Below are 26,961 nucleotides of genomic sequence, written 5' to 3'. Positions count from 1 at the left end.
AGGATTATTTTTGATAATGTAGTTGGCTTTAGCCGCTACATAAACATAACCTATAAAACACATTGTAATTGTTGTTAAAGCTGTCAGGCCACAGTGGTTAGCGATGGTACACATGTCACAAAGGGCCCAGCAGGAGATGATCCCAGCATTGATATTAATATACTATATGTTTGTTCGGTATGGACATAGTGCTGTGTGATCACAGAGCAGGAAGCCACAGCATGAGTGTCAGTGTAACCGCAGAGCAGCAGAAAGTCTCAGTATAATACGTTATGCATAATTACTGACATGCAGTGTAACCTCAGCAATAAACTAGTAATAAAGTCTAGTTTCACACTTTCAATGTACCCCAATACCAAGCAGTTTATAGCAGTGAAAGATGAGAAATTATATGTAGGCATGGAACCAGGACCTGTTAGATTTGAGGACTCTAATCAAACAGGTGAATGTTGGAGACTGGGTTGGGCTGCATGGGATCATGTCATATGGAATCACACTGACTACGAGAGCTCATCATAAGTTATGGTTTTCTGGAAGCTGGCCCTGGTGAGCTGTCACCACACTGTTTTCTTGATTCCCCACACAACATATACGTGCACAGATGGGGTGTGGGAATGAGGGTGCATGTTGCGGCTCTCTGTGACCTCACCACAAACTTGTCTACCTGTGCAGGGAGACCTAGACGCCATCACCACCTGACTCATATCATACAGAGAGAGTACAACGGGCTACACAGACAGTTTGGAGGCACACAGGTTATAAAAAGGGGGCATATGAGGGGGCAGTTGGCTCTGATGTACAGTTTTTCCTTTGCCATACTGCAACGATTCAAAGTTTACAATTTTATTACAGTGCAATTGCTAAGCATTCTGATTTATGCTGCCATTGGTATCGCTTTTGTCAAATATGCATGCCCTGTATACATTTCCTCGCTATGATGAATGCAGGCCTACATTACTTTTGCCATAATGGCGTGCTCATTTAAAATCTTGGCACAGGAAATCTGATGTAGAAAGTTCCCAAAAATATGGAGTAAAGAAAAACTTTTATCCAGAAAACCCCAATTCCCAAGCACCCCAAATGATGGACCCCCAAACCAGTACATATAGTTCACACTTTAAAATGGAGAATGGGGGCTAAAGCAGAGTGGGTACTATGCCATCTGCGTAGTGCATCTACGCTTTGTGTATGCCCAGAAAAGTGGGCACAAATTACACTTGCAATTTGTGTTCAACTCTGCCTCAGCCCCAAAATCTCTACATAATTACAGTCCCAACTTTTATAAGTCTATTTTAATTTGTCCTTACCTCGTTTGTATGCTGTAACTGCTCAGTAATATCTTTTGTTTGAATCCACATTATAGGACTGTTTCTAGAAAACAAACAGACATAGGTAATATACACAATGTTCTAAATGTCTATAGTAAATTCTTTCATGTTGAACTTTGATTAAAACGAATATGAAATTCAATGGAGCAAGCTTTACAGATCTACAATGAAAACAGCCAAAGATTCTGTGGGATCCATTGCAGACTTTGAACCATGGATTTAATACTTGTCATAGTAGACTGTTCCTGGGTAATAAGGGACCAAACACCAGGAAGTTATCACTTTTGAAACAAAGTAATCTCCGTTAGAGAAGAATTTCAACATTCACTTTTAATATGTTTATAGGCATACACATGGAGACTTTCATACACACAACATCTTATAAAACACCTCTTACTATAAACAGCAACAAACAGCATATATCTATAAAACACATGCATATATATATAATATACACAGGGTGGATCTTATTATACTTTTACAGCCTCATTTAGACTTGGGTGTACGTCATTTTTTTGTAGGGAGAATATACACATTTCTATACTGAACTTGCACTCCATAATGCATCTCTATCTTACACATTTGACCCCTTCTATCTGGAGAGGGGACGGACAAGCGCTGAGTATAGTAAGTGTGTGTTCAAGTAAGTGTAGCATGTTCCCTGGATATGTGACATATCAGACATTGGTGCATCCCTAGATACCTCTTAGGAGGTACATTTCTTGCAGCGAATGGTGTAAAGATATAGGATGATGATTATGACCATCAGCAACACTATCTAGCTGCTTCTGATTGTCTGCTTACGTACTGAACCCTACAGCTGATACTTCATTCATTGCGGCAATATTACATCAAGTTGCAACTGATTATTCACATTACTTATTTGTCTTTTCCATTTGGACTACTGCAGAAAAAAAAAAAAGATTCCCTTTCCATTGTAAAAGTGGCGTGGGAGTGTATGTATTTAATCACATTTTACATGAAAAAAATGCAACTTTTTAATTTATTAACACTGTGAAGACATTATTCTCTCCATTATATTATTATATTGTGTACAATAATACGCTCATCTGCTACAAGCACTGGCAAGTTGCATCTCTACACTATCATTATGAGAAAGTATACACATTTGTACACCGGATGTAGAAATACTGTTTTTGAGTTGAACATATTTAGAGATATGTACAACTCCACATACACATGTATATATACAGACATGTATTGTGCGACAGAATCTTTTGCGTACTTTTGGAGAGCAAAATGCATTAAACTGTGAATGTGAAAAAAACACCACTTTTGGAAGCCACTGAAAAAGTTATTTTATACAAACCAATGAAAAAGAAGATTTGGAAGAAATAAAGGAACACAGAGATCTGGGGGTAAATTTATCAAGCTGCGAGTTTCAAATAGTGGAGATATTGCCTATAGCAATCAATCAGACTCTAGCTATCATTAATTTAGTACATTCTACAAAATGACAGCTAGAATCTGATTGGTTGCTATAGGCAACATCTTCACTTTTTCAAACCCGCAGCTTGATAAATTTATCCCGTGGGGTAAATGTATCAAGCTGCGTGTTTGAAAAGTGGAGATGTTGCCTATAGCAACCAATCAGATTGTAGTTATTATTTATTTAGTACATTCTACAAAATGAATCTGATTGGTTGCTATAGGCAACAACTCCACTTTTCAAACCCGCCGGAAACTCACAGCTTGATACATTTACCCCCTGGTGTTTATACAACTTTGTCAATAACCAACAAATTGATAGGTTACAAACTGAAAATGATCAGGACTATATTACAGTTGACGCTGCCTAGGCATTCCCTAGTTCAGTAATTGTGCACTCAAGTACTCTTCTCATAAGAGGGTGTCATCTAGCACCCCATTTCTCTAATTCTTTTGCTGGAGAAAACTGGTGGTTGGTAAAAACAAAAACACAAAGAAGGGATTTTAGATACTTAAAATCCTGGGAATTATGTAAACTATCCAGTGAGCGAAATGGCAGCAAAACACTCATGCAAACATTTGATTATTTGTATGGTATGGCATTCACAGTCTGTTTGGTTTCCTTCTAATTATTTACATAAAATGATGTTGATGTATATTCTAGTATGGGGAAGTAAAATTTATTTTTTTAAACATATTATTTGCAGAGTAATCTATCCCCATATTTGCACAATGAGATGAACTAACCAAGTTGTTGAAAAGCCCAAATTACAGAATCTTGATCATCACAAGATCTTGGGAAAATCAGGAAATTAGATAAATCTGCTAAATAGACAATGTTAAAAAAAAGCCATGAGGTTCTTACCCAAAGAAATATCACAGTCAAATATAATAATGATTTGGATCTCCCGACATAAGCAGTACTAATCCATTGTCGCTTGTGAGAAGTTTGTACTCATTAAACGTGTCACCTTTGGTTATATATTGTAGGGGGGAAACAATACATTCTAGAAGAGCTCTTTATCAGCAACACTTGAGTCTAGAAGTCTCCACAGTTACAGAACATATTTACATGAAGCTAGTCATGTGTTTTGTGTCAACACACTTGCTGATGACTGAATGTGTGTGTTTACAGTAATATAAAGTGAGGCGTTTCTTGTTCAGTCTTGAGCGTCTAATCTGTCATCTTACTACTTATTATTACCAAACAGCATTGCATTCAATTGGAGTAATGGTGACCGAATAGGAAATGGTTGTCAATGATTTAAACAGTTAATACAAAGCAGATGATAAGCTATAGTGATTTGTACAATCAACTACCACCAAAGGCTGATGCATATAACCGCCACCTGCGCCAGATTACAAATATGTCCAAAGTGTCATTAAAAATAAGTATCAGTATCTTTCATAACGGAATTCCCTCCCTGATGTTTTCCCCTAAGATCACCTGTTTTTTTTTATCCATTACCTGATGAAAAAAGCGAAGAAAAGCTATACGGACCTGCATCCACCTAACCCGAGATTTAAGTTACAGAATCATTAATGGACCACAATGGCACTTGTGTGTAAAAACTTTAAAATGATAGTTTTCCTACCAAGTCTTAAGTACTTTATACATTTGCCACATTTATTAGTTTCTAATGATAAGAATTAAGACAACTTTTTTCCATTAAAGGGGAACAATAAGGGAAATGTACCAAAGCATTTTATCAGCGTAGTGAAGTAGATGATGTATTTACAAATGGTTCTTTATCTCACTTTCATTTGATATCCCAGAAGAACAAAATATTATTGATGGCACTCTACGGCACCATAGTAGTATGGAACAAAGACATGTTAAAGAAAGACTCCTTTAGGAGTTCAGGAAAACTTTCAGCTGTCTATTTTAGAACTCACATTTACAGGTAATCCAAGAACTCGCAATAACTACGTTAGCTAGGAAATGAGGTATTATCAAAGCATAGAGAGACAATGCTATCAAATACTGATGAGGTTTCCTCTTTCATTTAAAAATTTGGGCTAACAATAAACAATTTTCAGCTTGCCCTCCCGAAGAAGCTCTACATGCTACTTGCAAGCTAACTCCACCTATTCTGACCCAGGAACACCAATCACCCAAATCTGAATGAATATCCAAAGAACCTGCCTATGTATGCCCCAAAGATTGGGTGATGGCAACCTGCCAATCCAGAGCATCTTCCGTCAAGTATTGATCTTTCCTGGGATTGTGACTCTTTCCTGGAACTATCTCACTCTCCAGTCACCTGCATCCACTACTCCAAGACTACCTTGGTCAATCATTTACACCAGTCTACCAGATCCTTTACCAGTTCTCTTCTTCCTAATGATCTATATGTGTGAAACCCAGCAGGCTCTTGTAGCGTGTTCTATGTGGTGTACATTTTAAAAGAGGTCTTCATCTTGCTGTTTAAAGACGAACTGGGACAACCAACTCTACTAATCTTTATCCCTTATTATTCAAACGTTATCCCAATGATATTATTTTGTATTTTGGCTGACGAAAGCACATGTAGGTCTAGGAGTTAAAACTGCTATGCTCAACCACTGTCTATCTCCTGTTTATGTTGCATATGTTCCTTAGGACACTCACCAGCTCCCATTTAGGACTTAGTTCCCACACAATAAACTGCGTTCAGCAATAAATCTACTTAAGGGGGACCTGGAATTCATTCAGTAAACTAACTTCTCACATACACATCACCCTGAGGTGAAATCCAACAAATTTCCTATTGTATGTTAGCAAACTAGCTATAAACAGAGAAATCTCCATCTTGCTCTCTAGCTACCTCACTTTCAAGTTTTCCATAATAGGTCAATATAAAGAGACACACCTAATTGTGGTGGGCAATATAAACAACAATTTACTCACACTAGGTAATAGATATGCCCCCAATCAAGACCAACATGTTTATTTTCAATAGACTTTGTGCTATCACCTCTTATCATAGAAAATGAGACATGATTGTAGGAGGAGACTTGAAAACAATCCTCAATGCGAGCTTAGATAGACAGAGTGCGGTCCCTTGCCCCTTAAGCTTCAATCTCTTGTAACTCCAGGTACTCCGGATGTGGAGCGGCGAGACATAAAATCAGTCTTGCTGAAGCACTTCGGATGGATTGAAGAGGGATAGAGGGGTGAGTGGAATGCCAGATACGAGGACTTATTTTAGGATTGGATAGGATCCTGGTGTGTCTCTCCCTAGTCCATAATTTTAGTAATGTATGAATTCATGCAATGATCTGATCATACCCCAATCACAGTGAATATTATGGGAATTAGGGGTCATTGCTTCAAAAGACCAAAAAAGATAGGTATGCTCAGTTTATAGATTTATTGAACCAAATTAAAATTCTAAAATTGTAGCACAAAGCCAATGGAAATGAGAGGGGTCAGGAAGAACTTAATATTTTGCAGTTGGCCCAAACTAAAAAGCTCACTAAGGTGGCTTAAACAGTGCTAGAATGAAAAAGCACACAAGGCAGATATAATTCTGGCAAACACTTTTAGGCCAAAGCTCTCATAGTGCAAAATATTAACCATTAAAATGAGTCATGGGTGGTTGACATACGATCCCAAACAGATAAGTCAGGACTTTGCAGGTTATATAATTTATGATAAAATCTCTCAAACACCCTCCTCTCTTAGAAAGATAATCAAGGAAGTTTCTTCCAGCTTCCCCGCAAAATGTCAGCTCCCCAAAGCTTTCCCCAAAGCTTTCCCAAAAGCCAGAGCCAAATTAAACTGTGAAATTTTTGTCAGACAAATAACCATGGACATAAAAAACAACACAATAAGAAGGCAAGTCTCACACAATTGCTTTATAACATCATTCTACAAATCATTTTCCCCTTTGTTACTTCCTCACTGTACATTATTGTACAGTATTCTAAACCATGAGTCCTTGTTTTTTTTGTAAAAAAAATAAATTAAAAACAAAAAAAAAAAAGCTCTTGGAGCTAACATTGTAGTTATACAAAAGGAAGGTAAAAATCAGAACAGCTGCATTAGTTACTGCCCCATCTCCCTTCCAAATGTTAAACTATACGCTGATGTTCCTGCTTAAATTCTGTTCTCCTATAGCTAATCCATAATAATTAGGTGGGCTTTCTCTTGGGTAAACAGGTTATAGAAAATACTAGGTATACCATAGATGTAATTCACCTAATTAACTGTACTCTAATTGCTATTGTGTTATCATTGGATGTCGAAGAGGTGTTTAACCAAATGTCTTGCATGCTAGGACACTTTGGAATTATGGGGGAGTTCTGAACTTCGAACCCTGAGCTATAATCATAAGTAATGATAGGACTGATTATTAGCAACGGTACTAGACAAGGATGCCCTCTCTTACTGCTGATTCACTGAGCTCCTACTAGCTCCTACCAGTAAGTATATATTTATATATTGTGGCAATAGCCCGCTACTGGTGAAGCACACGCGAACAACTTCTTCTGTTTATGCAGCTTTATTGTCAGGATGGTTAAAATATATTTGACACCGTATGCATTTCACAGTATTATGGAGACCCTGAATGCTAGCTAGACATAGACCAGCCAGCTTCCCCAGCGTTGGTCTCAGTGAACAGATGACACAAGCAAGCTTTTATACATGATACTCCTCCCCCAGCCTTAGCTTGATGGGCAGGTGACACACCCACCTTCCCTTTAAGAGGAAACTCCCATCACCGGCTCTGCTTGCACTAATAGACACACCCTGTCTGTTTGCTGAGAGGAAGAAGCCTTCAAATCATGCAAGTTAACCAAACTTTAAACTACACATAAATCTTTACCTGGTTTAACCTCAATCTAGGTGCCAATGTTTTACTCTGCTTGTATGCTTCCTCTGCATCTTGTCAGATAAATGGCTCCCTTTGTTACAATATATATATATATATATATATATATATATATATATATATATATATATATAGTTGACTTAACTATTCTGTTGTGACTGAGACACTACCCCTTCATATCCTGACAAAGGAGAAGTCCTCATGTTCAATTACATCTTTAATTGGCGAGCTCGTAAAATAAAGTACCTGGGTGTTTCAGCATTTGCAGTTATGACCAATTATATTTTGGAAATTTTCAATTTCAAAATTAATCTCTAAGATTAATGCAGGTATGAACTCATGGAAATACCAAATAATATCTTTACTGGGCCGAATTATATGTTTGAAAATTAATGAACTACCGAAGCTACTATGCTTGTTTTATACTTGCCCTATACAAGACGCAACAACACTTCTAACTAATTAAAGAAATGCTTCTCAGCTGTCGTTGTGACAATCTTGTGACAATTCTATGTATATAGCCTCCCCGTAGGGTTTTCCCATGTCACATAGGCCTCTTCTGTCAAATAGTTATCCTACTATCCGGTTGACTTTTTAAGTTTGGGATTACTGTATTTTTCGCTTTAATCTCTCAACATCTCCATCCTGTCAGGCTGGCCTTAGATATATTTATGGATTTATATCTTTGGAAACTTGGATTACCTTCCACAATTTACAGAAACATGGTAACCCATAGTCAAGGCTCTTTGTACAAATAACACCTCACACCTTACAAAAGGGGCCTTACGTTTACTCTATGTAACCTTAGTCCCACTTATAGTAGAGCTGGACCATCATGAACTGTCCTCTAGATGAAGACAGTTAGTCTATCATAAGGATAAGAGCTTTGTTTCCACACTAATAAACGTTTATTAAAGATGGCATTATGTACAGGATAAACATCATAAAATTTGTAACCTGGCCTTCCCTCTATACTACAAACAATGCGGCCTACAGGGTTCCTATATACACATCTGGTGGCCGTGCCCCAATATATTTTGAGATAAGATTAAACGTCTGGTAGACAAGGTTCTGCTGACAATTTATCTAAAGACCTGTGGCTGTTTCTGCTCTGCTACCCCCTCCCAGAAGGGGTGTGGTATATGGACCACCCTGTGCTATATTCTGAGCATGGCCAAATGCCAGGTTAGGAAAAAAAGTAACCTTCCCACTAGGTCATCCATACGCAACACAATATAGTTTATTGTATGAATGGAAAAATATTATTATTTTTTACATAACAAAGCATATACATAGCATCTTGACTATTATATTGTAGAAAATGTTCCACCTACCACTCTGTGAACTCAAAAGTCAGGGTAATTTCTCTACTTGAGATTACAAATGTGGTTCCCATGTATCCCTATCATCCCCATCTCCCATCCTACCTCTTCCTCAGTCCTCACCTTAACCAAAGCTGGGTACACACCTACGCCATTATCGTTCAGATCACATGATTCCCAACCATTTAATCACATAGTGCAAGAGTGTGTACGCTCCCACGATCATGTTCTCTGTTGATTTTGTCCTTTACAGTTCAAAAAACTCACAATCAATGATGGAGTGATGTTGGGCAAATGTGGAAGTGTACACACTCACGGCCATCTGTCCAACACTTCTGCCGATACTTCCTACAACATATCGCAGCAGCATAGGCAGATATCTGTAGAGTGTATACTGAGTCAGAATCTTTTCAGCAGATGGTTATGAGAGATGAAGATCTCAGATCCGAAGGTAAATTGTGTAGGGGTGTACCTAGGAATCGGCATGCTCATCGGTACTTGCAATTGTTGGTGTGATTGCACAGGTGTTAGGAGCAAGCCCAGCTGAAAGGGAAAATACTGCTTATCTTCACATATATCGTAGGCAGCTTAATTTTAACACTGCAATTTGAGCTAGTCTCTGACCCCCTCCTCGCAACTCTAAATCTGTATGTACATTTAACATGCAGAAAGTTGCACCTTCAAGCTGAATTTACTCTCAACTCTAAAACATACTTCCCAACATTTTTCTTCTCACTCTGGGAGATCCCAGCAGGGAGGAGAAGTGAAAGTGATAAGTGGGCGGAGAGGTAGGGGCTTTGCGAGTCATGTCATTTTGGCTTTGACGCTATGGTAAATCGCCTACTTCACTAGAAAGTGGGCAAGATGCGGGAGAATGTCCTCCTCTCCTGGGAGTTCAGAACACCAATCTGGAATTCAAGTGTAGACTATCAGCTTTAATTTGAGGGTTTTCACATCAAAATTGGAGGAAGGGTTTAGAAATTACATGTTTGCATATGTAGCCCCCTCATTTTCAAGGGACCAAAAGTAATTGGACAATTGACTCATGGACCTTCATTATTTCTGTATCAATAAAGCAGGCAAAACATCTAGAGTTGACTCCAAGTGTGGCATTTGCATTTGGAAGCTGTTGTTGTAAACAACATGCGATCAAAGGAGCTCTTAATGCAAGTGAAATAGGCCATCCCTAGGCTGCAAAACACAAAAAATCCATTAGTGGGAACCTTAGGAGTGGCCAAATCAAAAGTTTGGTACATTCAGAGAAAAAAAAAAAGAACGCATTGGTGAAATCTGCAACAGAAAAAGACCTGGGCGTCAAAGGAAAAACGAAATTGATGGATGATCGCAGGATCCTTTCCATGGTAAAGAAAAACCCCTTCAAAACATCCAGCCAAGTGAAGAACACACTGCAGGAGGTAGGCATATCATTATCCAAGTCTCCCATAAAGAGAAAACTGCAGGAGAGCAAATACAGAGGGTTCACCACAATGTGCAAACCATTCATAAGCCTCAAGAATAGAAAGACCAGATTAGACTTTGCCAAAAAAAAAATCTAAAAAAGCCAAAAGACACATATTTAACGAAGATCAACCAGTACCAAAAATGATGGGAAGAAAAAAGTATGGAAAAGGCTTGGAATGGCTCATGATCCGAAGCTACCACATCATCTAAAATGTTTTACAGATGGTGTGATATGCTTTGAATCATGAGCCATTCTGAGCCTTCTCCATACTTTTTTCTTCCATCATTCCGGTACAGGAGACACCGTCATGGCATGGGCATGCATGTCTTCCAATAGCACAAGGTCACTAGTGTTTATTGATGATCTGAAAGAAGACAGAAGTAGCTGTATGAATTCTGAAGTGTATAGGGATGTACTGTCTGCTCAGCTAAATTCAGCAAAGATGATTGCACGGTGCTTCACAGTACAGACGAACAATGACCCAAAACATACTGCAAAAGCAATACAGGAATTTTTTTTAAGGCAAAGAAGTGGAAAATTCTGCAATGGCAAAGTCAATCACCAGATCTCAAGCCAGTCGACCATGCATTTCACTTGCTAAAGGCAAAACTAAAGGCAGAAAGACCCACAAACAAACAACAACTGAAGACAGCTGCAGTAAAGGCCTGGCAAAGCATAACAAAGGAGGAAACCCAGCACTTGGTGTTGTCCATGGGCTCCAGACTTCAGGCAATCATTGTCTGCAAAGCATTCCCAACACAGTATTAAAAATTAACATTTTATTTATGATTATTTTAATTTGTCCAATTACATTTGAGCCTCTGAAAATAGGGGACTGTGTATAAAAATGGTTGCAATTCCTAAACGTTTCATACAATATTTTTGTTCAACCCTTTTAATAAACCTAAAAGTCTGCATTTCAACTGCATCTTCACTGTTTAATTCCAAATCTATTGTGGTAGCGTATCGAGCAAAAATTATGAAAATTGTATCACTGCCCAAATATTTCCGGAACGAGCTGTACACAGAACAGCTTGTATTCTACCTAAAAATACAGGGTTACTTTGTGTTAGAATTGTGTATTTGTACCCAAAGAATATATAGTAAATACAGTTTTCACCCTTTAACAGATCAAGCTAAGAATGTTTTCATAAATGCAACAATGATGATAGTTATGTTTTATACATTCAGTTACATATTAGTTGTTTTGCTGTAAAGATTTAACTTCTTAAAGACCTTGAAGATAATATTTACCAAGATGTGCAAAGTCAAAAGCCATCTTCCACAGTGCAGAGCCTATCAAATGCTTGCTGACAGGTAGTGTAACGGCACTATACTATATAAACTGCTGAACTAACACTTGTATATTGGCATTATGAACCGTAAATATAATCATTTCAATAAAAATAGCTATGTCATGCTCCAACTAGCATATAAAAGTGAGTTTATATTAAACATGAGAATCTGTAGATGATTTACAGCTAACATTTATTATACAACTGCAAAAATGTATTGACTATACTTGAACAACCAGCATAGTTTTTCTGAAGCATCTACTATATAAAACCTGTGACATAGTTGGCTTATTCTACTACCAAAGGTTTTACCGATTCGTCAAGGAGTTCGATTTACCGTTAGTAACCTGTCATTACTGACCACTGCTGCTGGTGATACTTGGCCTTCAGCACTCACTGACTTCAAATGTCAACTAGGCACCGGCTGTACGAGAATAATTACTGCCACCACCAGACTTCTTGACCAGCACCTGGAACTGATTACTTCTAGGTGTTATGTATGGTATTTTATGTTGACTGTGGCTTGTTCTTCCTGACAACTTACTTAGGATCAGAACGGCAGGATCGAGGATTAGAGGGTTAGCTCGTATCTGTATGTCCCAGGATTTCAACAGAAAATAGGTACTGTACAGAATCTTGTAGGAAGAATAGTTATTATTGCACAAATGTAGTTCTTAGGGCTGTTACACATCATTGTGAGATAGTGAGGACACACATAGAAATATAAGAATGTACGAGTTTTACATGAGACTCTTACACCTAAGTTGGCATCCTCCCATTCTCGGTTACAGGATTTTTTTCCGGGCTGCACCCACTTTGTGGAATTCCCTCCCTCGCACAGTAAGACTCTTCTCTAGTCTTCAAACCTTCAAGCGTTCACTGAGGAATATCATAACCTTGTATGAGGAGGTGGGTTTTCAACCATCATCTTAATTTCCCTAGATTACCCTATTACCATCCTCTACACTGCTAACGCAAGACAACAACCCTCTGACCAACATTGCCACACACACAGCCCACTCAGTACTTTTACCTTTGCAGTCTAGCTGGTCCAGTGTGCAATATGATGTAGCACATGCCCTTGTGTTTCTAACTCCCATTGTCCTATAGATTGTAAGCTTGCGATCAGGGTTCTCTTACCCCTCTGTCTGTATGTATTACCCAGTATTGTCTTATTAATGTTTGTTCCCAATTGTAAAGCACTACGGAATCTGCTGGCGCTATATAAATAAATGTTGATGATGATGGCATCGGGTCCAGTACCCTTAACACTGCAGTGCCAGACAGTACCTGTGGGGGAAGGGGGAACCCACAATTACAGGGAAGCTACATGTTTACGCACAAAACGTGGTGTTTTGCTATACTAAATTATATGGAATTGCCCCAAAATTTCATCGGAGGTAGGGTACACGGTATCAAATAGGTGAACTGAGCAAGATCTGGTATAAAGATGATATTCAAATATGACTTGACTATACATGAGATTTGTCTTCTAAATTTAGAAAAAAAAAGTTGTAATACTCCAATGTAATTTTATTTTGATAACCCCCAAAATGCAATGCAATATAAAGAACAATAAATATATTGCTAACATTAAATACTAAAAAAATTTTTTACTACATGTTTTGTAGCTATGGAGGGCAGCAGTGGGAAATTATGAAGGAGAAGGGAAATGGTATTGGGACCTCAACTGCAAAACTAAAGCCCTACACACTAAAGAGGCGGCACATGGCTGCATGAGGACTTCACCACATTCTTGTATTACAGGGATTTCTTGAATTGTAACCTGGCAAAACAGGTTGTAGCAAAAGTTGTTCATTTACCCTGAGCAGTAAGCGTAATTAGTTAATGGATTTACAGCCTTATTTCAATTACTCTTTTTCCCCTTAGAGAAGCTCAGCTCCTGGCAGTTACTTACATCTTACTGGCACTACTACATATAACAGAGTCTTCTTTAAAATAGCTGTGATAATTTACCCCAAGTGTAATCAAGTCCTTTCTACATTTTATGTTAAAATTAATCACTGCTTTTTTATCCACAGTGTAAACGCCGCTAGTATTGCTCATAATTTTTCTTTAAAGGTAATCAGTCAAGATTCTAAATACACTGGGCCTGATTCATTAAGGAAAGTTAAGCAAAAAAATGAGTAACTTTTTTTCCAAGTTTTCTGGACAATCAAAATATATTCATAGTGGGCCTGATTCATTAAGGAAAGTACTCTTTTTTTTTTTTACTTAAGTTTTCTCCTGGACAAAACCATGTCACAATGTAAGGGGTGCAAATGAGTTTTTTTTATTTTTCACATAAGTTAAATACTGGCTGTTTTTTTTCATGTAGCACACAAATATTTGATAGCTTATTTGTACACTGAAATTTAAAGTTGATCTAGGAAAAAAAGCCAATATTTAACTTATGTGCAGAATAATAAACTAATATACACGCCTTGCATTGTAACATTGTTTTGTCCATGAGAAAACTTAAGTAAAAAAAAATAAATAGTACTTTCCTTAATGAATCAGGCACACTGTGAATATATTTTGACTGTGTGCGCTTGAAATGAGAATTGGTTTAAAATGATAAATCAATAAAGTGATGCAAATGTAGAAAATAAATGATTTCTCTTTACTGAGTAGAACAATCTCTTTGCAGAGCCCTTGTTACACACTTACCCAGCATAATTATGGTACTCAATATGTATAAGGGATGAGACTCAAACTTCACATGCATGGCAGTGGGACATGGACAGAATAAAAGAAAGTGGAAAAGCAGATTTCTAGGTGCACTTCAACCAATGTAACAATAAGCTTCAATTACGCAAAAGGAACACATCATAAAATATGTACTCTCATTCTCATGACTAGTTTAAGACAAAAATCAAGCCAACACAAGCAGTATTTAATAAGGAAAAAAAAGGATCAAGAATAAAGTTTATGGTGTCCCCAAAGGGTGAATGTTTAACTGACAATTCACTTTTTCCACCCTGCGCATTTTCAGGTGTATCTACAAAACGCGTTGTTTTCTCCAGGGGCAGAACCACACTAGACAGATAGGTAGGTACACTTGCACACACAAAGCATTATGGGCCTTCACCTTGTTTATGGCTTGCAATGACTCTAAGTAGAGAATTGAAAAGGTACTTGACATTGTTTGTAAATAACTAATGATGATACATAATTTATTAGAAAGAAATACACTGAGAGTCACCTCACATTTTCAAGTACATCCTGAGTATATAAACATATGAGCACACTACAGACTAGAATATAACTACGTGGGCATTTCTGACTGGTACATAATCATATTGGAACCTTTGGCACCTTAACTGTCTGATATATAATGTAATGGGCAGCTATGCTGGTTGGTATACACCCATATGGGAAGGTAGCTGGTTAGTATTTAAGCATCATGCTGGCTGATACATCATCAAATGGGCACCTTTGGCTGCCCTATAATCATGTGACCACCTCTGCTGGCTGGTATATAAGCACTTGGGCATCTCTGTCTGATGAGTGGACTAGTCACATCAGGTTGGAGATCAGTAGGTAGCCCAAAGCTTTTACACTATCAAGGGCTCCATTCGGACTTACAGTAAGCCGGCTCTGGATTCAATACACAGCCAGCTAGACAAATGCTTATTTAATATTGCACATATTCCAATGTATTGTTTTATTTGAAGATGATAAATGTCTGTTAAGATTTCCTAACAGAAGGAGTATCACATTCAAGTTAATCAAAGCTTACAGGCCTAATATATGTTGCTTGAGTGGTACAGACAATGCCCAATACATACAAATCAAGTACATGAATAGACAGAACATTTAGATCTGCTTTGGTAAAACAATGCAAATTTGTAATTATTTATAGCCATTGGTTTACTATTAAATAATCTGAATTGCAAAGGATAAAAATGGGCATGTCTGAACAGACAATCCTTAATATAATATCAGCTTTCATACTTTGTCTTGTTACTCATTGAGGTTGTCACAATAATATTTACAGAGATCCCTCTCATCACAAAAGCTAAATTGACATATAGACATTTATGTAGATATAGGATACGATTCTTGTGGAATGATTCCTGGCAGCAGCACAGACACTTACCCATCAGTACTTTGTAGTTCTCAATTATGGTAGCTGTTTCACCAATGCCATCATGATGAAGTGTGTTGGAAAACATAGGAATAAAATGGGGACTTGTGGGAAACTTAATGGGTGTTGTGGAAATCTGGGGATCTTGGTTGAAGGCGGCCCCTGCGCCTTCCCACCTCAATTCTCTTGCTACAGTCTAACACTTTGTTTAGGCTTTATCTAAAGAGGGAGGAGGGACCCTTCAAAGAAACTGAATTAATCTTGAATCTTCCATAGTGGAATTGTGAAATATTGTATTATGGCTCACAAGAAAAGAAGCCGTTATTGTATGCCAGAGCTGCTATGTGCACATTTCACAGCTAATACAAGAACAGTGTGGGATAAATATTTACTGGAACCAGTGCCAATTCTGTCTGTAAGGTCAACATTGTTGACAAGCAAGTAATAAGGCTATTTGTTTACCCTGCACAGGGAAGATCAAAATAAATCCACTAAGTGTGGAATTGGGATATCTAAGATATTTCACAATTTTCATCTATAGCAGTAAGATAAAGGACAAACAACACTTGTTGTGTATCGACTGCTATCGTTGAAAATTCTTAATCATTTTGACATTATGTGGCCAATTAATAGAATTGCTGTTATACATTTGCTTATCTGTGAAAATGTTTGGGAACAAGGTTGGGAGTGGGAGTGGTAGATCACAGAGTACAGAACTTGGTACATGTTCTACTTCTATTGTTATTTAAATTATAGACCAAAACACATAAAAAGGGGGTTTCTGCAAAGCCATTGCAAGAGATTGTTACAAGACTACTGTAGCTGCAGTACCACAGCTGTGAAACAGGGCTAAAATATGTGGAGCCAGAGGGAGAAAGAAAATATTTGTCTATTTCCACCTTTAATATACATTATAGTATCCTAGTTGTAAACAATGAAACTTAGAAATCCATAATCTAACCTGGGGCCCAATAAGATTAAACAGAGAAGTGATGTTAATTTCCACCACTCCAAGCAAATGGTCAACAGTGCTGCTACTTTGCTCTTTAATACAGACCCTGAATACTTACAGTAGGAACTAGGGAGTGCAGCATAATTAGAAAGCAAAATAAGTCATATTGTGGCTCGGGGAACACATACCCGCTCAAAAGTGCCCCTATTACCTATTCTAGGAATGTTTGTCCTCCCCCTACACTGCCCTCTCCATTTAGTTTATAACTCATTACCATGTGAATTTTTAAGTCTGTATCCTCATGATACATACAATCCAATGCATTGAACCTCTCTCAAAACAGATACAAGAATATTTAATTATTTGGAAATACCAGATATAAAGAGGAGGCAATACTATTATGTCTTATAGTCTATTACAAATAAAACAAATCCAGTGATTAACATATAGTATACAACATTTTGACTATTACACTGTTTCTGTTGCCCCCTGCTTCTTTGAAAACTTCCATAGTATGATATGGCAATAAGTATTGGTAAACGTGTATACAATAAGAAAAAAAACCTGCTCTATTAATGCAAAAAGTGTTCTGCCGTGTACTTTATCACTTAAACTCTTGCTAAAGTTTCCAGCAAAAGAAGCATCAGTGGAATATCAATTGTGTGTGTATATCTATCTCTATAATATATATATATATATATATATATATATATATATATATATATATATATATATATACATACACTTATTTTGAGAGAGAGATAATATAGATAGATAGATAGATAGATAGATAGATAGATAGATATAGATATAGATAATCAACAACAATACTGATCCTCACATACCTCAATATCACAAATATTACATATTAAAAGTGTGCTATAATCTACAATGTACCCAGATTAGCTGCACACTTCCTGCAAACAGTTCCTTTACACTTGAATGTAAGTGTAAAATAAATAGGACATGATTAGGAGATTGGCAGTGCACACAGTGCTGCACACAGAATCCTAAGCCTTAAAGTGTAGAATACTTTTACTGTGAGTAGATTTGCTGGACCTGTTATTACAATTTAGATAGTCAAACAGATTTTTCTACCCATTTTATCACAGCCAGTATTCAAGTGCATTGAAAGGTTGCCATGAAACTTATAGAATGCCTATTTAAAAAAAAAAAAGGAACAACTCACCTTGGCTGAAAATCAGTGGCTCCTCTCAAGGATACATGAGGACTGTGGTCGTAAGACGTCACTCCTTTTATAGTCCAGATTTCGGGAAGGCATTGACTTACAGTCTCAATTTCCTGCAGAAACAAACAACAAGTTGGAGTATTCCTTCCTAAAGGTCATTTCTTAGCGGGATGAGTAAAGTGAGAGACGTGCCACTTTTGTTGTAGTTAAAAGAAAAAGAAAAAAACCCAAAATAAAATACTAAACAGAAATGTTTGTCCTGCTGCTGATGTAAGATGATCTCTCTGGAAAACAGCTGAAATGCTCTGGATAGTCTGGAAACAGGGAGAGGACACCACCTGAGCGACTGATGTCCGACAAAGCAGTAATGCTACCTCTTTACAAAATACAAACACATTTGTACAGACAGAATCTGACACTAGGCCACTGTAATCCATAAACAGCAGCACAGTTTGTGCTACGCCAGTGAACACTGGTTTAACATAATGATCAGTCTCAGGTGTTGTTCCAGATTCCTCTCTAAAACAGTCTTATCCCAGCTTCATCGCAAATCACTACATTCATGCAGACATTTGTGTTGTTGTTTTTTTGCAATTTGATATGACCAATAACTGTTTAAATATCATCAACTACAATTTCACTCCATAACCAGTAATTTGTCTGAAGATGTTTGCTAATGTAAATAAAAATTAAATAACATAACATACAATTTGATGGCTGGAAAGAGCTGACTGATCCACATAATCTATCCACTAATGTTTACTGCAAACATTTTTGCATAGGTCACTGATTGTTTTTGGGTTGTAATGAAGTAACATGGTTGTAAGAATAACAAGTAACCAGCAACAACTTCAACAAATTAATTTTTATGTACTACAGTGTGTGACTAGATCACATCTGATAAGACTGGGATCACTGTGTGTGACTAGATCACATCTGGTAACGGTGGGATCACTGTGTGTGACTAGATCACATCTGATAAGACTGGGAGCATTGTGTGTGACTAGATCACATCTGGTAACGGTGGGATCACTGTGTGTGACTAGATCACATCTGATAAGACTGGGATCACTGTGTGTGACTAGATCACATCTGGTAACACTGGGATCACTGTGTGTGACTAGATCACATCTGGTAACACTGGGATCACTGTGTGTGACTAGATCACATCTGGTAACGGTGGGGTGGGATCGCTGTGTATGACTAGATCACATCTAGTAACACTGGGATCACTGTGTGTGACTAGATCACATCTGGTCACTGTGTGTGACTAGATCACATCTGGTAACACTGGGATCGCTGTGTGTGACTAGATCACATCTGGTAACAGTGGGATCACTGTGTGTGACTAGATCACATCTGGTAACACTGGGATCACTGTGTGTGACTAGATCACATCTGGTAACACTGGGATCACTGTGTGTGACTAGATCACATCTGGTAATGGTGGGATCACTGTGTGTGACTAGATCACATCTGGTAACGGTGGGATCACTGTGTGTGACTAGATCACATCTGGTAACGGTGGGATCACTGTGTGTGACTAGATTACATCTGGTAACGGTGGGATCGCTGTGTGTGACTAGATCACATCTGGTAACACTGGGATCACTGTGTGTGACTAGATTACATCTGGTAACACTGGGATCACTGTGTGTGACTAGATCACATCTGGTAACACTGGGATCACTGTGTGTGACTAGATCACATCTGGTAACACTGGGATCACTGTGTGTGACTAGATTACATCTGGTAACACTGGGATCACTGTGTGTGACTAGATCACATCTGGTAACACTGGGATCACTGTGTGTGACTAGATCACATCTGGTAACACTGGGATCACTGTGTGTGACTAGATCACACCTGGTAACACTGGGATCACTGTGTGTGACTAGATCACATCTGGTAACACTGGGATCGCTGTGTGTGTTTAGATCACACCTGGTAACCTGTCCACGAAAAATTGCTTAAAAGTGTGAAGAAGCTACCAAAAAATGCAGTGGATATCTGAGCCAGTTAAGTAATAACTAGTTAGTTTTGTTTGTTTATAAATATATGTTTTTATATAGTGGGGATTTGCCAGTTTAGAGTTATATAATTGTTTTCTTCTCTTCTTTGACCTTCAACTAAATCACTTTTTATTTTGCTAGTGACCAGCGTTTAAAGCCATCTAGAAGCATTTGCCATCAGTTCCACTGTTTTCATTGTCTTTATCTGTCTAGGATCTTTGCCCAATTCATACCCATGCTGACTGTAGCATATTGGCTACCCAGTTTTTGCACCCATTCAGCCCTTGGTACAAAATGGGAACGCAGCAGATAATACTAAAAAACAAGCATAAATGCACTACTGCAGTTATAATGCCAGCTAGAACTGGGCAACCGGTCAACCAATCGGATAATGAGTGAGGGTAAACTTGCAATGACAAGTGATCTACAATAAGCTAATCATGGACTTGCTCCATAAAAACCCCATTTATTTTCAAAGAACAAAAATATATTATAAGTTAACTAAGTTACTCTGACAGCAGTCTTGGTATCTCTTAATACTCTAAGATGTTTGTTTAGAGGCGAAGTAACATTCGCTGGATAGTCATAGTTGTATTGACTGAACTGAATAGGGATGCATCCACTGTGTGCAGATATAACTGACTTTTGCAAGTGTTAAAAGTGTTAATGAACTTGAATTTTATTTAGTGGCATGATAACACCTGCTCCCTTGCTGACACTTTAAACACATGCTGTCTAGGGAAGCTAAAATTGTCTATCCTACATTGCTCTGGCACAGTGCAGAATCCTGAGTGACAGGTCTTTAATTGAAAAGAGATTGCTTAATCACGACCATTCAATCTGCTCGCACACATAGCAGCGATATAATGGTTTTCATGTAATGGACTATCAGATTTTTCAAACTATGAGAATCATGAATGATGTTTTCGATTCAAATCTTTGTATGATTGCTACATTTATGGCACACACAAGATCTTAATTGAAAGATATCATCTATTATGACCACATCATGAGAACAAATTGCAGGATGTATGGAAGAGGGAATAATAGTTTTGTTTTAATAGTTCTATAATCAACCTAAGCACGAAAAATATTACCCAGAAATAAGACTGATAACTATATCTGAACGGAGCATATATTTATCACTGCATAAAATGTTACTCCAGTCTGTTCAGATGTTCTCTTCACACAGAAATCTGATATTGCCCATTTTACAATGATGCATGTGTTTGAAGAAGTTAAACCAGGCTGCTGGCAAGCAGTGTTTGTACGTGTTACAGTATATTAGATCACTCAAATAGACGAGCAATGTAAAGCAGCCACCAACATTTACACTGATAGACAAAAAGTAGGATTCATGACAATAGATTTGTCATTTCCACATTATATATCAGTTACGTACGTAGCCTATATAAAGAAACAAAATGCAGGTGACCCAGTGACCCAGCCCAAGGTAGCCCACTAAGGGACCGGCCTGGGGGACAGATGCCACCCTGCCCTCAGTCCAGCCAGCTCCTGGTTACGCTTTCCATGTTCTTAACCAGTTAGCTTATAAATGTGCAGCAAGTTTAGCAATCAGCATACTGACCACACTGACTTCTGGACACTACTGACCACACTGACTCCTGGACATTACTGACCACACTGACTTCTGGACACTACTGACCACACTGACTTCTGGACACTACTGACCACACTGACTCCTGGACACTACTGACCACACTGACTCCTGGACACTACTGACCACACTGACTTCTGGACACTACTGACCACACTGACTCCTGGACACTACTGACCCCTGGACACTACTGACCATACTGACTCCTGGACACTACTGACCATACTGACTCCTGGACACTACTGACCATACTGACTCCTGGACACTACTGACCACACTGACTCCTGGACACTACTGACCACACTGACTCCTGGACACTACTGACCACACTGACTTCTGGACACTACTGACCACACTGACTCCTGGACACTACTGACCACACTGACTTCTGGACACTACTGACCACACTGACCCCTGGACACTACTGACCACACTGACTCCTGGACACTACTGACCATACTGACTCCTGGACACTACTGACCATACTGACTCCTGGACACTACTGACCATACTGACTCCTGGACACTACTGACCATACTGACTCCTGGACACTACTGACCATACTGACTCCTGGACAATACTGACCATACTGACTCCTGGACACTACTGACCACACTGACTCCTGGACACTACTGACCACACTGACTCCTGGAAACTCCTGACCATACTAACTCCTGGACACTACTGACCACACTGACTCCTGGACACTACTGACCCCTGGACACTACTGACCACACTGACTCCTGGACACTACTGACCATACTGACTCCTGGACACTACTGACCACACTGACTCCTGGACACTACTGACCACACTGACTCCTGGACATTACTGACCACACTGACTCCTGAACACTACTGACCACACTGACTCCTGGACACTACTGACCACACTGACTCCTGGACAATCTGCTCGGGAAATGTTGAGAGCTGTTACTCTGTTGACAGGTGTATGGCCAGTATTTAGAGTAAATAAAAGAAAGTTCTTTACAAAAGGAAAGGAAAAATTAACTTTAGAGTTTCCAGTCAGACAGGTTGTGTTGGATGTGAAACATGTGATGAACAAAAAAGAATCTCACTTTGGTGTCAGTGTCATGAAAACAAATCTCGTTCATAACCCCTTTAAGAGGTCATTGGAAATGGCTTCACCTTTCTCTTATTATAGAATAAAACAGGAAAAGTAGACGATTTTGGACTTTACATGTTTAGGCAGCTTGGCATATTTTAGGTTGTACACTGCTTATTCAGTTTGAGTTTGGAGGAGCACACATCTTGCAGAATGACAACAAATTACACAGTTTGTGTGCTATTTTGCATGCATGGTATTACAAAAACGTAAATACTCAACTGCACAACATTCCCCCCAATGTCCACAAAATTTTATCCTCATCAACCTTATGTCCCCATACACAGTTCTAATCCAGGAAAATAGTCTCATGACAACCACAATTCCATGCCCATCAAATACAGACCTGTGTCCATCCTCATGCCAAGCAGAACTCCTGCACGCTTATCATATACATTCTGATGCCCATCACAACCACAGCTTCATGCCCACCATACATCACCCTGTGCCCAGCATAACGACTTCATGCCCCCCATACATCACCCTGTGCCCAGTATAACAGCTTCATGCCCACCATACATCACCCTGTGCCCAGCATAACAGCTTCATGCCCACCATACATCACCCTGTGCCCAGTAGAACAGCTTCATGCCCACCATACATCACCCTGTGCCCAGTAGAACAGCTTCATGCCCACCATATATCACCCTGTGCCCAGTAGAACAGCTTCATGCCCACCATACATCACCCTGTGCCCAGCATAACAGCTTCATGCCCACCATACATCACCCTGTGCCCAGTAGAACAGCTTCATGCCCACCATACATCACCCTGTGCCCAGTAGAACAGCTTCATGCCCACCATACATCACCCTGTGCCCAGTAGAACAGCTTCATGCCCACCATACATCACCCTGTGCCCAGTAGAACAGCTTCATGTATACTATCTCATTGCTCCAATTCGCAGCCCTGTGTGTAGCTGTTTTTTTTAAAAAAGAACTTTGCCTTATATTTACTGCAAATACTGCCTATATCACCTGTAAACAGAGTAAGAGAGGTCTTCAGTTTTGTTTTTTATTTATGTATTCTAAAGTACAGAATGTTTTATTTTCTTAAAAGTATCCTACCCATACTGTTCACCAAGCAGAGTGCCCTAAAGTCAGCTGACAACCATCACTCTCATGCTCACTGATTACACCCCTGTGCCCAAATCTCATGTCCATAGAGCCCAAGCCTATCATACATGTTCCCGTGCCCAGTAATCCCATACACAATCCTCTGCCCTGCCTCATATGCACCAGTCTTCGTCTACCACCTGCAATGTTACCTGTCACACACAAGCTTGTGCAGTCAGATCAAAGACTGATCAAAGCTGCATTCAGACCAAATGTTTTTTTGAATGTACAGAATGATTATTTTATGCCACTCAACTATTTCATTACAATTGGTCATACTGGCCACAATACTTGTTATGTACAGTGAAGCAGCTTACACCTGTGCATGCAGTATTTGAACTATTGTGGAGGAATGTGAAATGCAGGGTCATATTTAGAGTTTATGCAGCGAAACGCATTGGGCCTCACTTAGAGCTCGGACCAAATCCAGCTAGGATTTAGAAAACATGTTGTGATGCAAAGGATACAAATCCAGAGAAAATGCAGCCTGCTTTGCAAGTAGCACAGAATAACTGAAGCCCATTATGAGTAAATACACCCTAATTTTTTTCTACAATTTATTAAGAGTTCTTTCAAAATGCAAAAAAAAGAAGGGATACAGAAAGAAAAAAAAAGAGAGAGAGAGCGGGGAAGGGAGGATTCCAAATAGGAGAATAGAATACAGAAGTAACAACAAAACAACTTTCCAAACAAGATGCAACTCATAAGCAATCACATGTATGGGTTTTAAAACAAAAACCATGCTCATCACCATAAAACCCAACCGGATGAAACATCTTTATCAGAATGAGGAATCTCTAACAGTGATGTGACACAGGGAGGAAAGTGGGGAGGAAGATCTGTTGGCCATAAAATCAAAGTTACATTTCCTCAGTTAAAATTAGAGCAAGTGTAGAAGTGAATATTATGAGGTCTGATCAGAGGCCTTGTAGTAAGTAAGGCCTGCCCCATAGGCTATGGAATTTATAGGGTCAGCGTGAAGGATACTTGAGATGACTTTGAAGCGGGACACCTGCCATACTCTTATAATTACCGCCGTGTGGGTGGTGGGGATCTGTCTTTTTCCAGTAATAAGTGATTGAACATTTTGCTGCATTAAGTATATGCCCAATGAGGGATGCTGTGTGTTTCTGTGTCTCCGGTGGAGCATGCTGTGAATAGGACGTATAATTTGCCTGGATAAGTTTGTGAATATCATGCCAAATCAGATAAACTTAGGGCAATGCCCCCAAATGAAGACCTGGCGTAGATCGCATGTACTCGGAAGGTAATCAACTACCATCTAGAAGGGTTTAAAAGCATTTTCTTTCATTCTTACACAAAACAAACTCTTTCCGATCCATCTATCTCAAGGGTCTCCGCCATGTCCTCCTCAAATCTTCGCTCATGGATATCATAATCTGGTTGGCCAAGAGCAACCAGCAAACGGTAGAATGCCAATATCAAGACTTTAGGATTAGTTTTGAGTGGACTGTGTCAGCTTACTTATTGCTGAAATCAAGTTATTTAGATGTCTGATCAGGAGGAACTGAAGGAGACGATAAGTACACCCTAAATTTATTGTGTAACCCACATGTTCATACACCCCATTTATTTGCTTAATTAAGAGGTTGGCAAAGACAAAGTAGCAAAAACTTAAATACACAATAAAAAAAAAAAACCAGAAAAAAATGTAACTCACAACAAAACAATTATATGTCTCCACCGAACAGAACTGCCCTAGGCATGTGCCAAATTAGCCTACATGGCAATAAAGCTCTGGGCAATCACTACATACTGTTAGGAAGGATGGGTGGACAATCTTCAAATACATCACTTCCAATAGTAACCTGTAACACTTGACTTTGATTACAATATGTGGACTTAGGTTGTATAGTGTGATCAGAACGTTATGCATTTTTAAACTAGCTTTCACTACTAGTGTAGATGTGTATGTCTTTTTGAGTTTCCAGTCTAATGGACAATTAACGAGACTGCTAATCACCATATTTATTATTTCTGCTCACATTTTCAGGCAAGTACAATAAAGATATGAATGTGACCAACATTCCATGCAAGAAACATGGATGAATATATGACTAGCACAGCTGCTGGACAAAGTCTATTTTCTGCTACATCTACTTGTATTGATTTTAGCTATAATGGCAAATAAATTCAAAGTAATAAAAACTGCCCAGGACAGTATTGATTGCAGTCCACGCACAGCTGATGTCACTGTATCCATACGTAACACAGGTTATATCGAACCAAACAATTATAGGAGACTGTAGAATACTCTATAGGGATGCCCAGATCAGGGTTCATATACCAAGACATACATAATTACAACACCTTAACCAATTAGTATCTGAATAGCTTGATAGAATACCAGGGGGTAAATGTATTAATGTCCGGATTCTTCAACTCCGGCGCGTTCAGCGTCTTCGGTGATTAAATTTAAAGCGGCACTGCCTTGTAAAGGGAAACTTCCCTTTACAATGCAGCGCCGCTTTAAATTTAATCGCCGAAGACGCAGAACACGCCGGAGTTGAAGAATCCGGACATTAATACATTTACCCCCAGGTGTATTATGTGGGTGAGGAAATTATTTAGTACAGGAGGAAACTATGTGAAATTGCAGGTCCAAACATTTTCTTATTAATACAATTATTGCCAAAATGCATTCTCACTACATTAATGTAGCTAGTACTTTAAATTGTACATGTTTTTGGGAAAATACAATGGGTACCAAGCAAATATATATGGCCAATGTAAAAAGGAAATTACAATCTCTTTCAAATCTATATTTACCTATCAGGACATAATTAACAATCATCTAGTCGTCACCAAGACCTAAAATTTGATAAATCTATTCTCATGTGACAAATGACCCATAACAGATTTGATTATCATTTATGCAACAAAAAATAAGCCAACATGAAGAAGCTATGTGTGAAAAAGCAGCGTGTAGAACCACATTTAGAAGAAATAAGATTTAGAAATTGTTTTTGGTATGTGTTTATATGTCTGTTACATGGTATTTGAGGAATGTGGCCCAAGTCTCCTCAACGTACTGCTTTAGATCATTGATGTTTAAGGTATTCGTTTTATGAAGAGCTTTCTTAAGGTCATGCTACAACTCAATGGGGTTGAAGTCTGGACTTTGACATGGCCTTTCCACAATCTTGATTCTCCACTTTTTCATCCAT

General features: G+C 38.6%; 1 protein-coding gene across 7 annotated transcripts in view; it reads right to left on the bottom strand.

Moving 5' to 3' along the window:
• The window catches only part of FAM13C (family with sequence similarity 13 member C), a 118,461-nt gene that overhangs the window by 47,042 nt on the left and 44,458 nt on the right, over positions 1-26,961 (bottom strand). For all 7 annotated transcript variants that reach the window (XM_075216354.1, XM_075216355.1, XM_075216358.1 and 4 more), the window contains exons 4-5: positions 17,905-18,017; positions 1,308-1,371 (exon numbers count right to left, since the gene is read on the bottom strand). In XM_075216354.1, the coding sequence (XP_075072455.1) occupies positions 1,308-1,371; positions 17,905-18,017 (177 nt within the window). The remainder of the gene's footprint in view (positions 1-1,307; positions 1,372-17,904; positions 18,018-26,961) is intronic.

Source organism: Mixophyes fleayi, chromosome 6 (genome assembly GCF_038048845.1).
Source record: "Mixophyes fleayi isolate aMixFle1 chromosome 6, aMixFle1.hap1, whole genome shotgun sequence".
NCBI classification, from domain to species: Eukaryota; Metazoa; Chordata; class Amphibia; order Anura; family Limnodynastidae; genus Mixophyes; species Mixophyes fleayi.
Note: the sequence above shows the minus strand (reverse complement) of the source record. Positions and strands in the feature narration are given on the sequence as shown.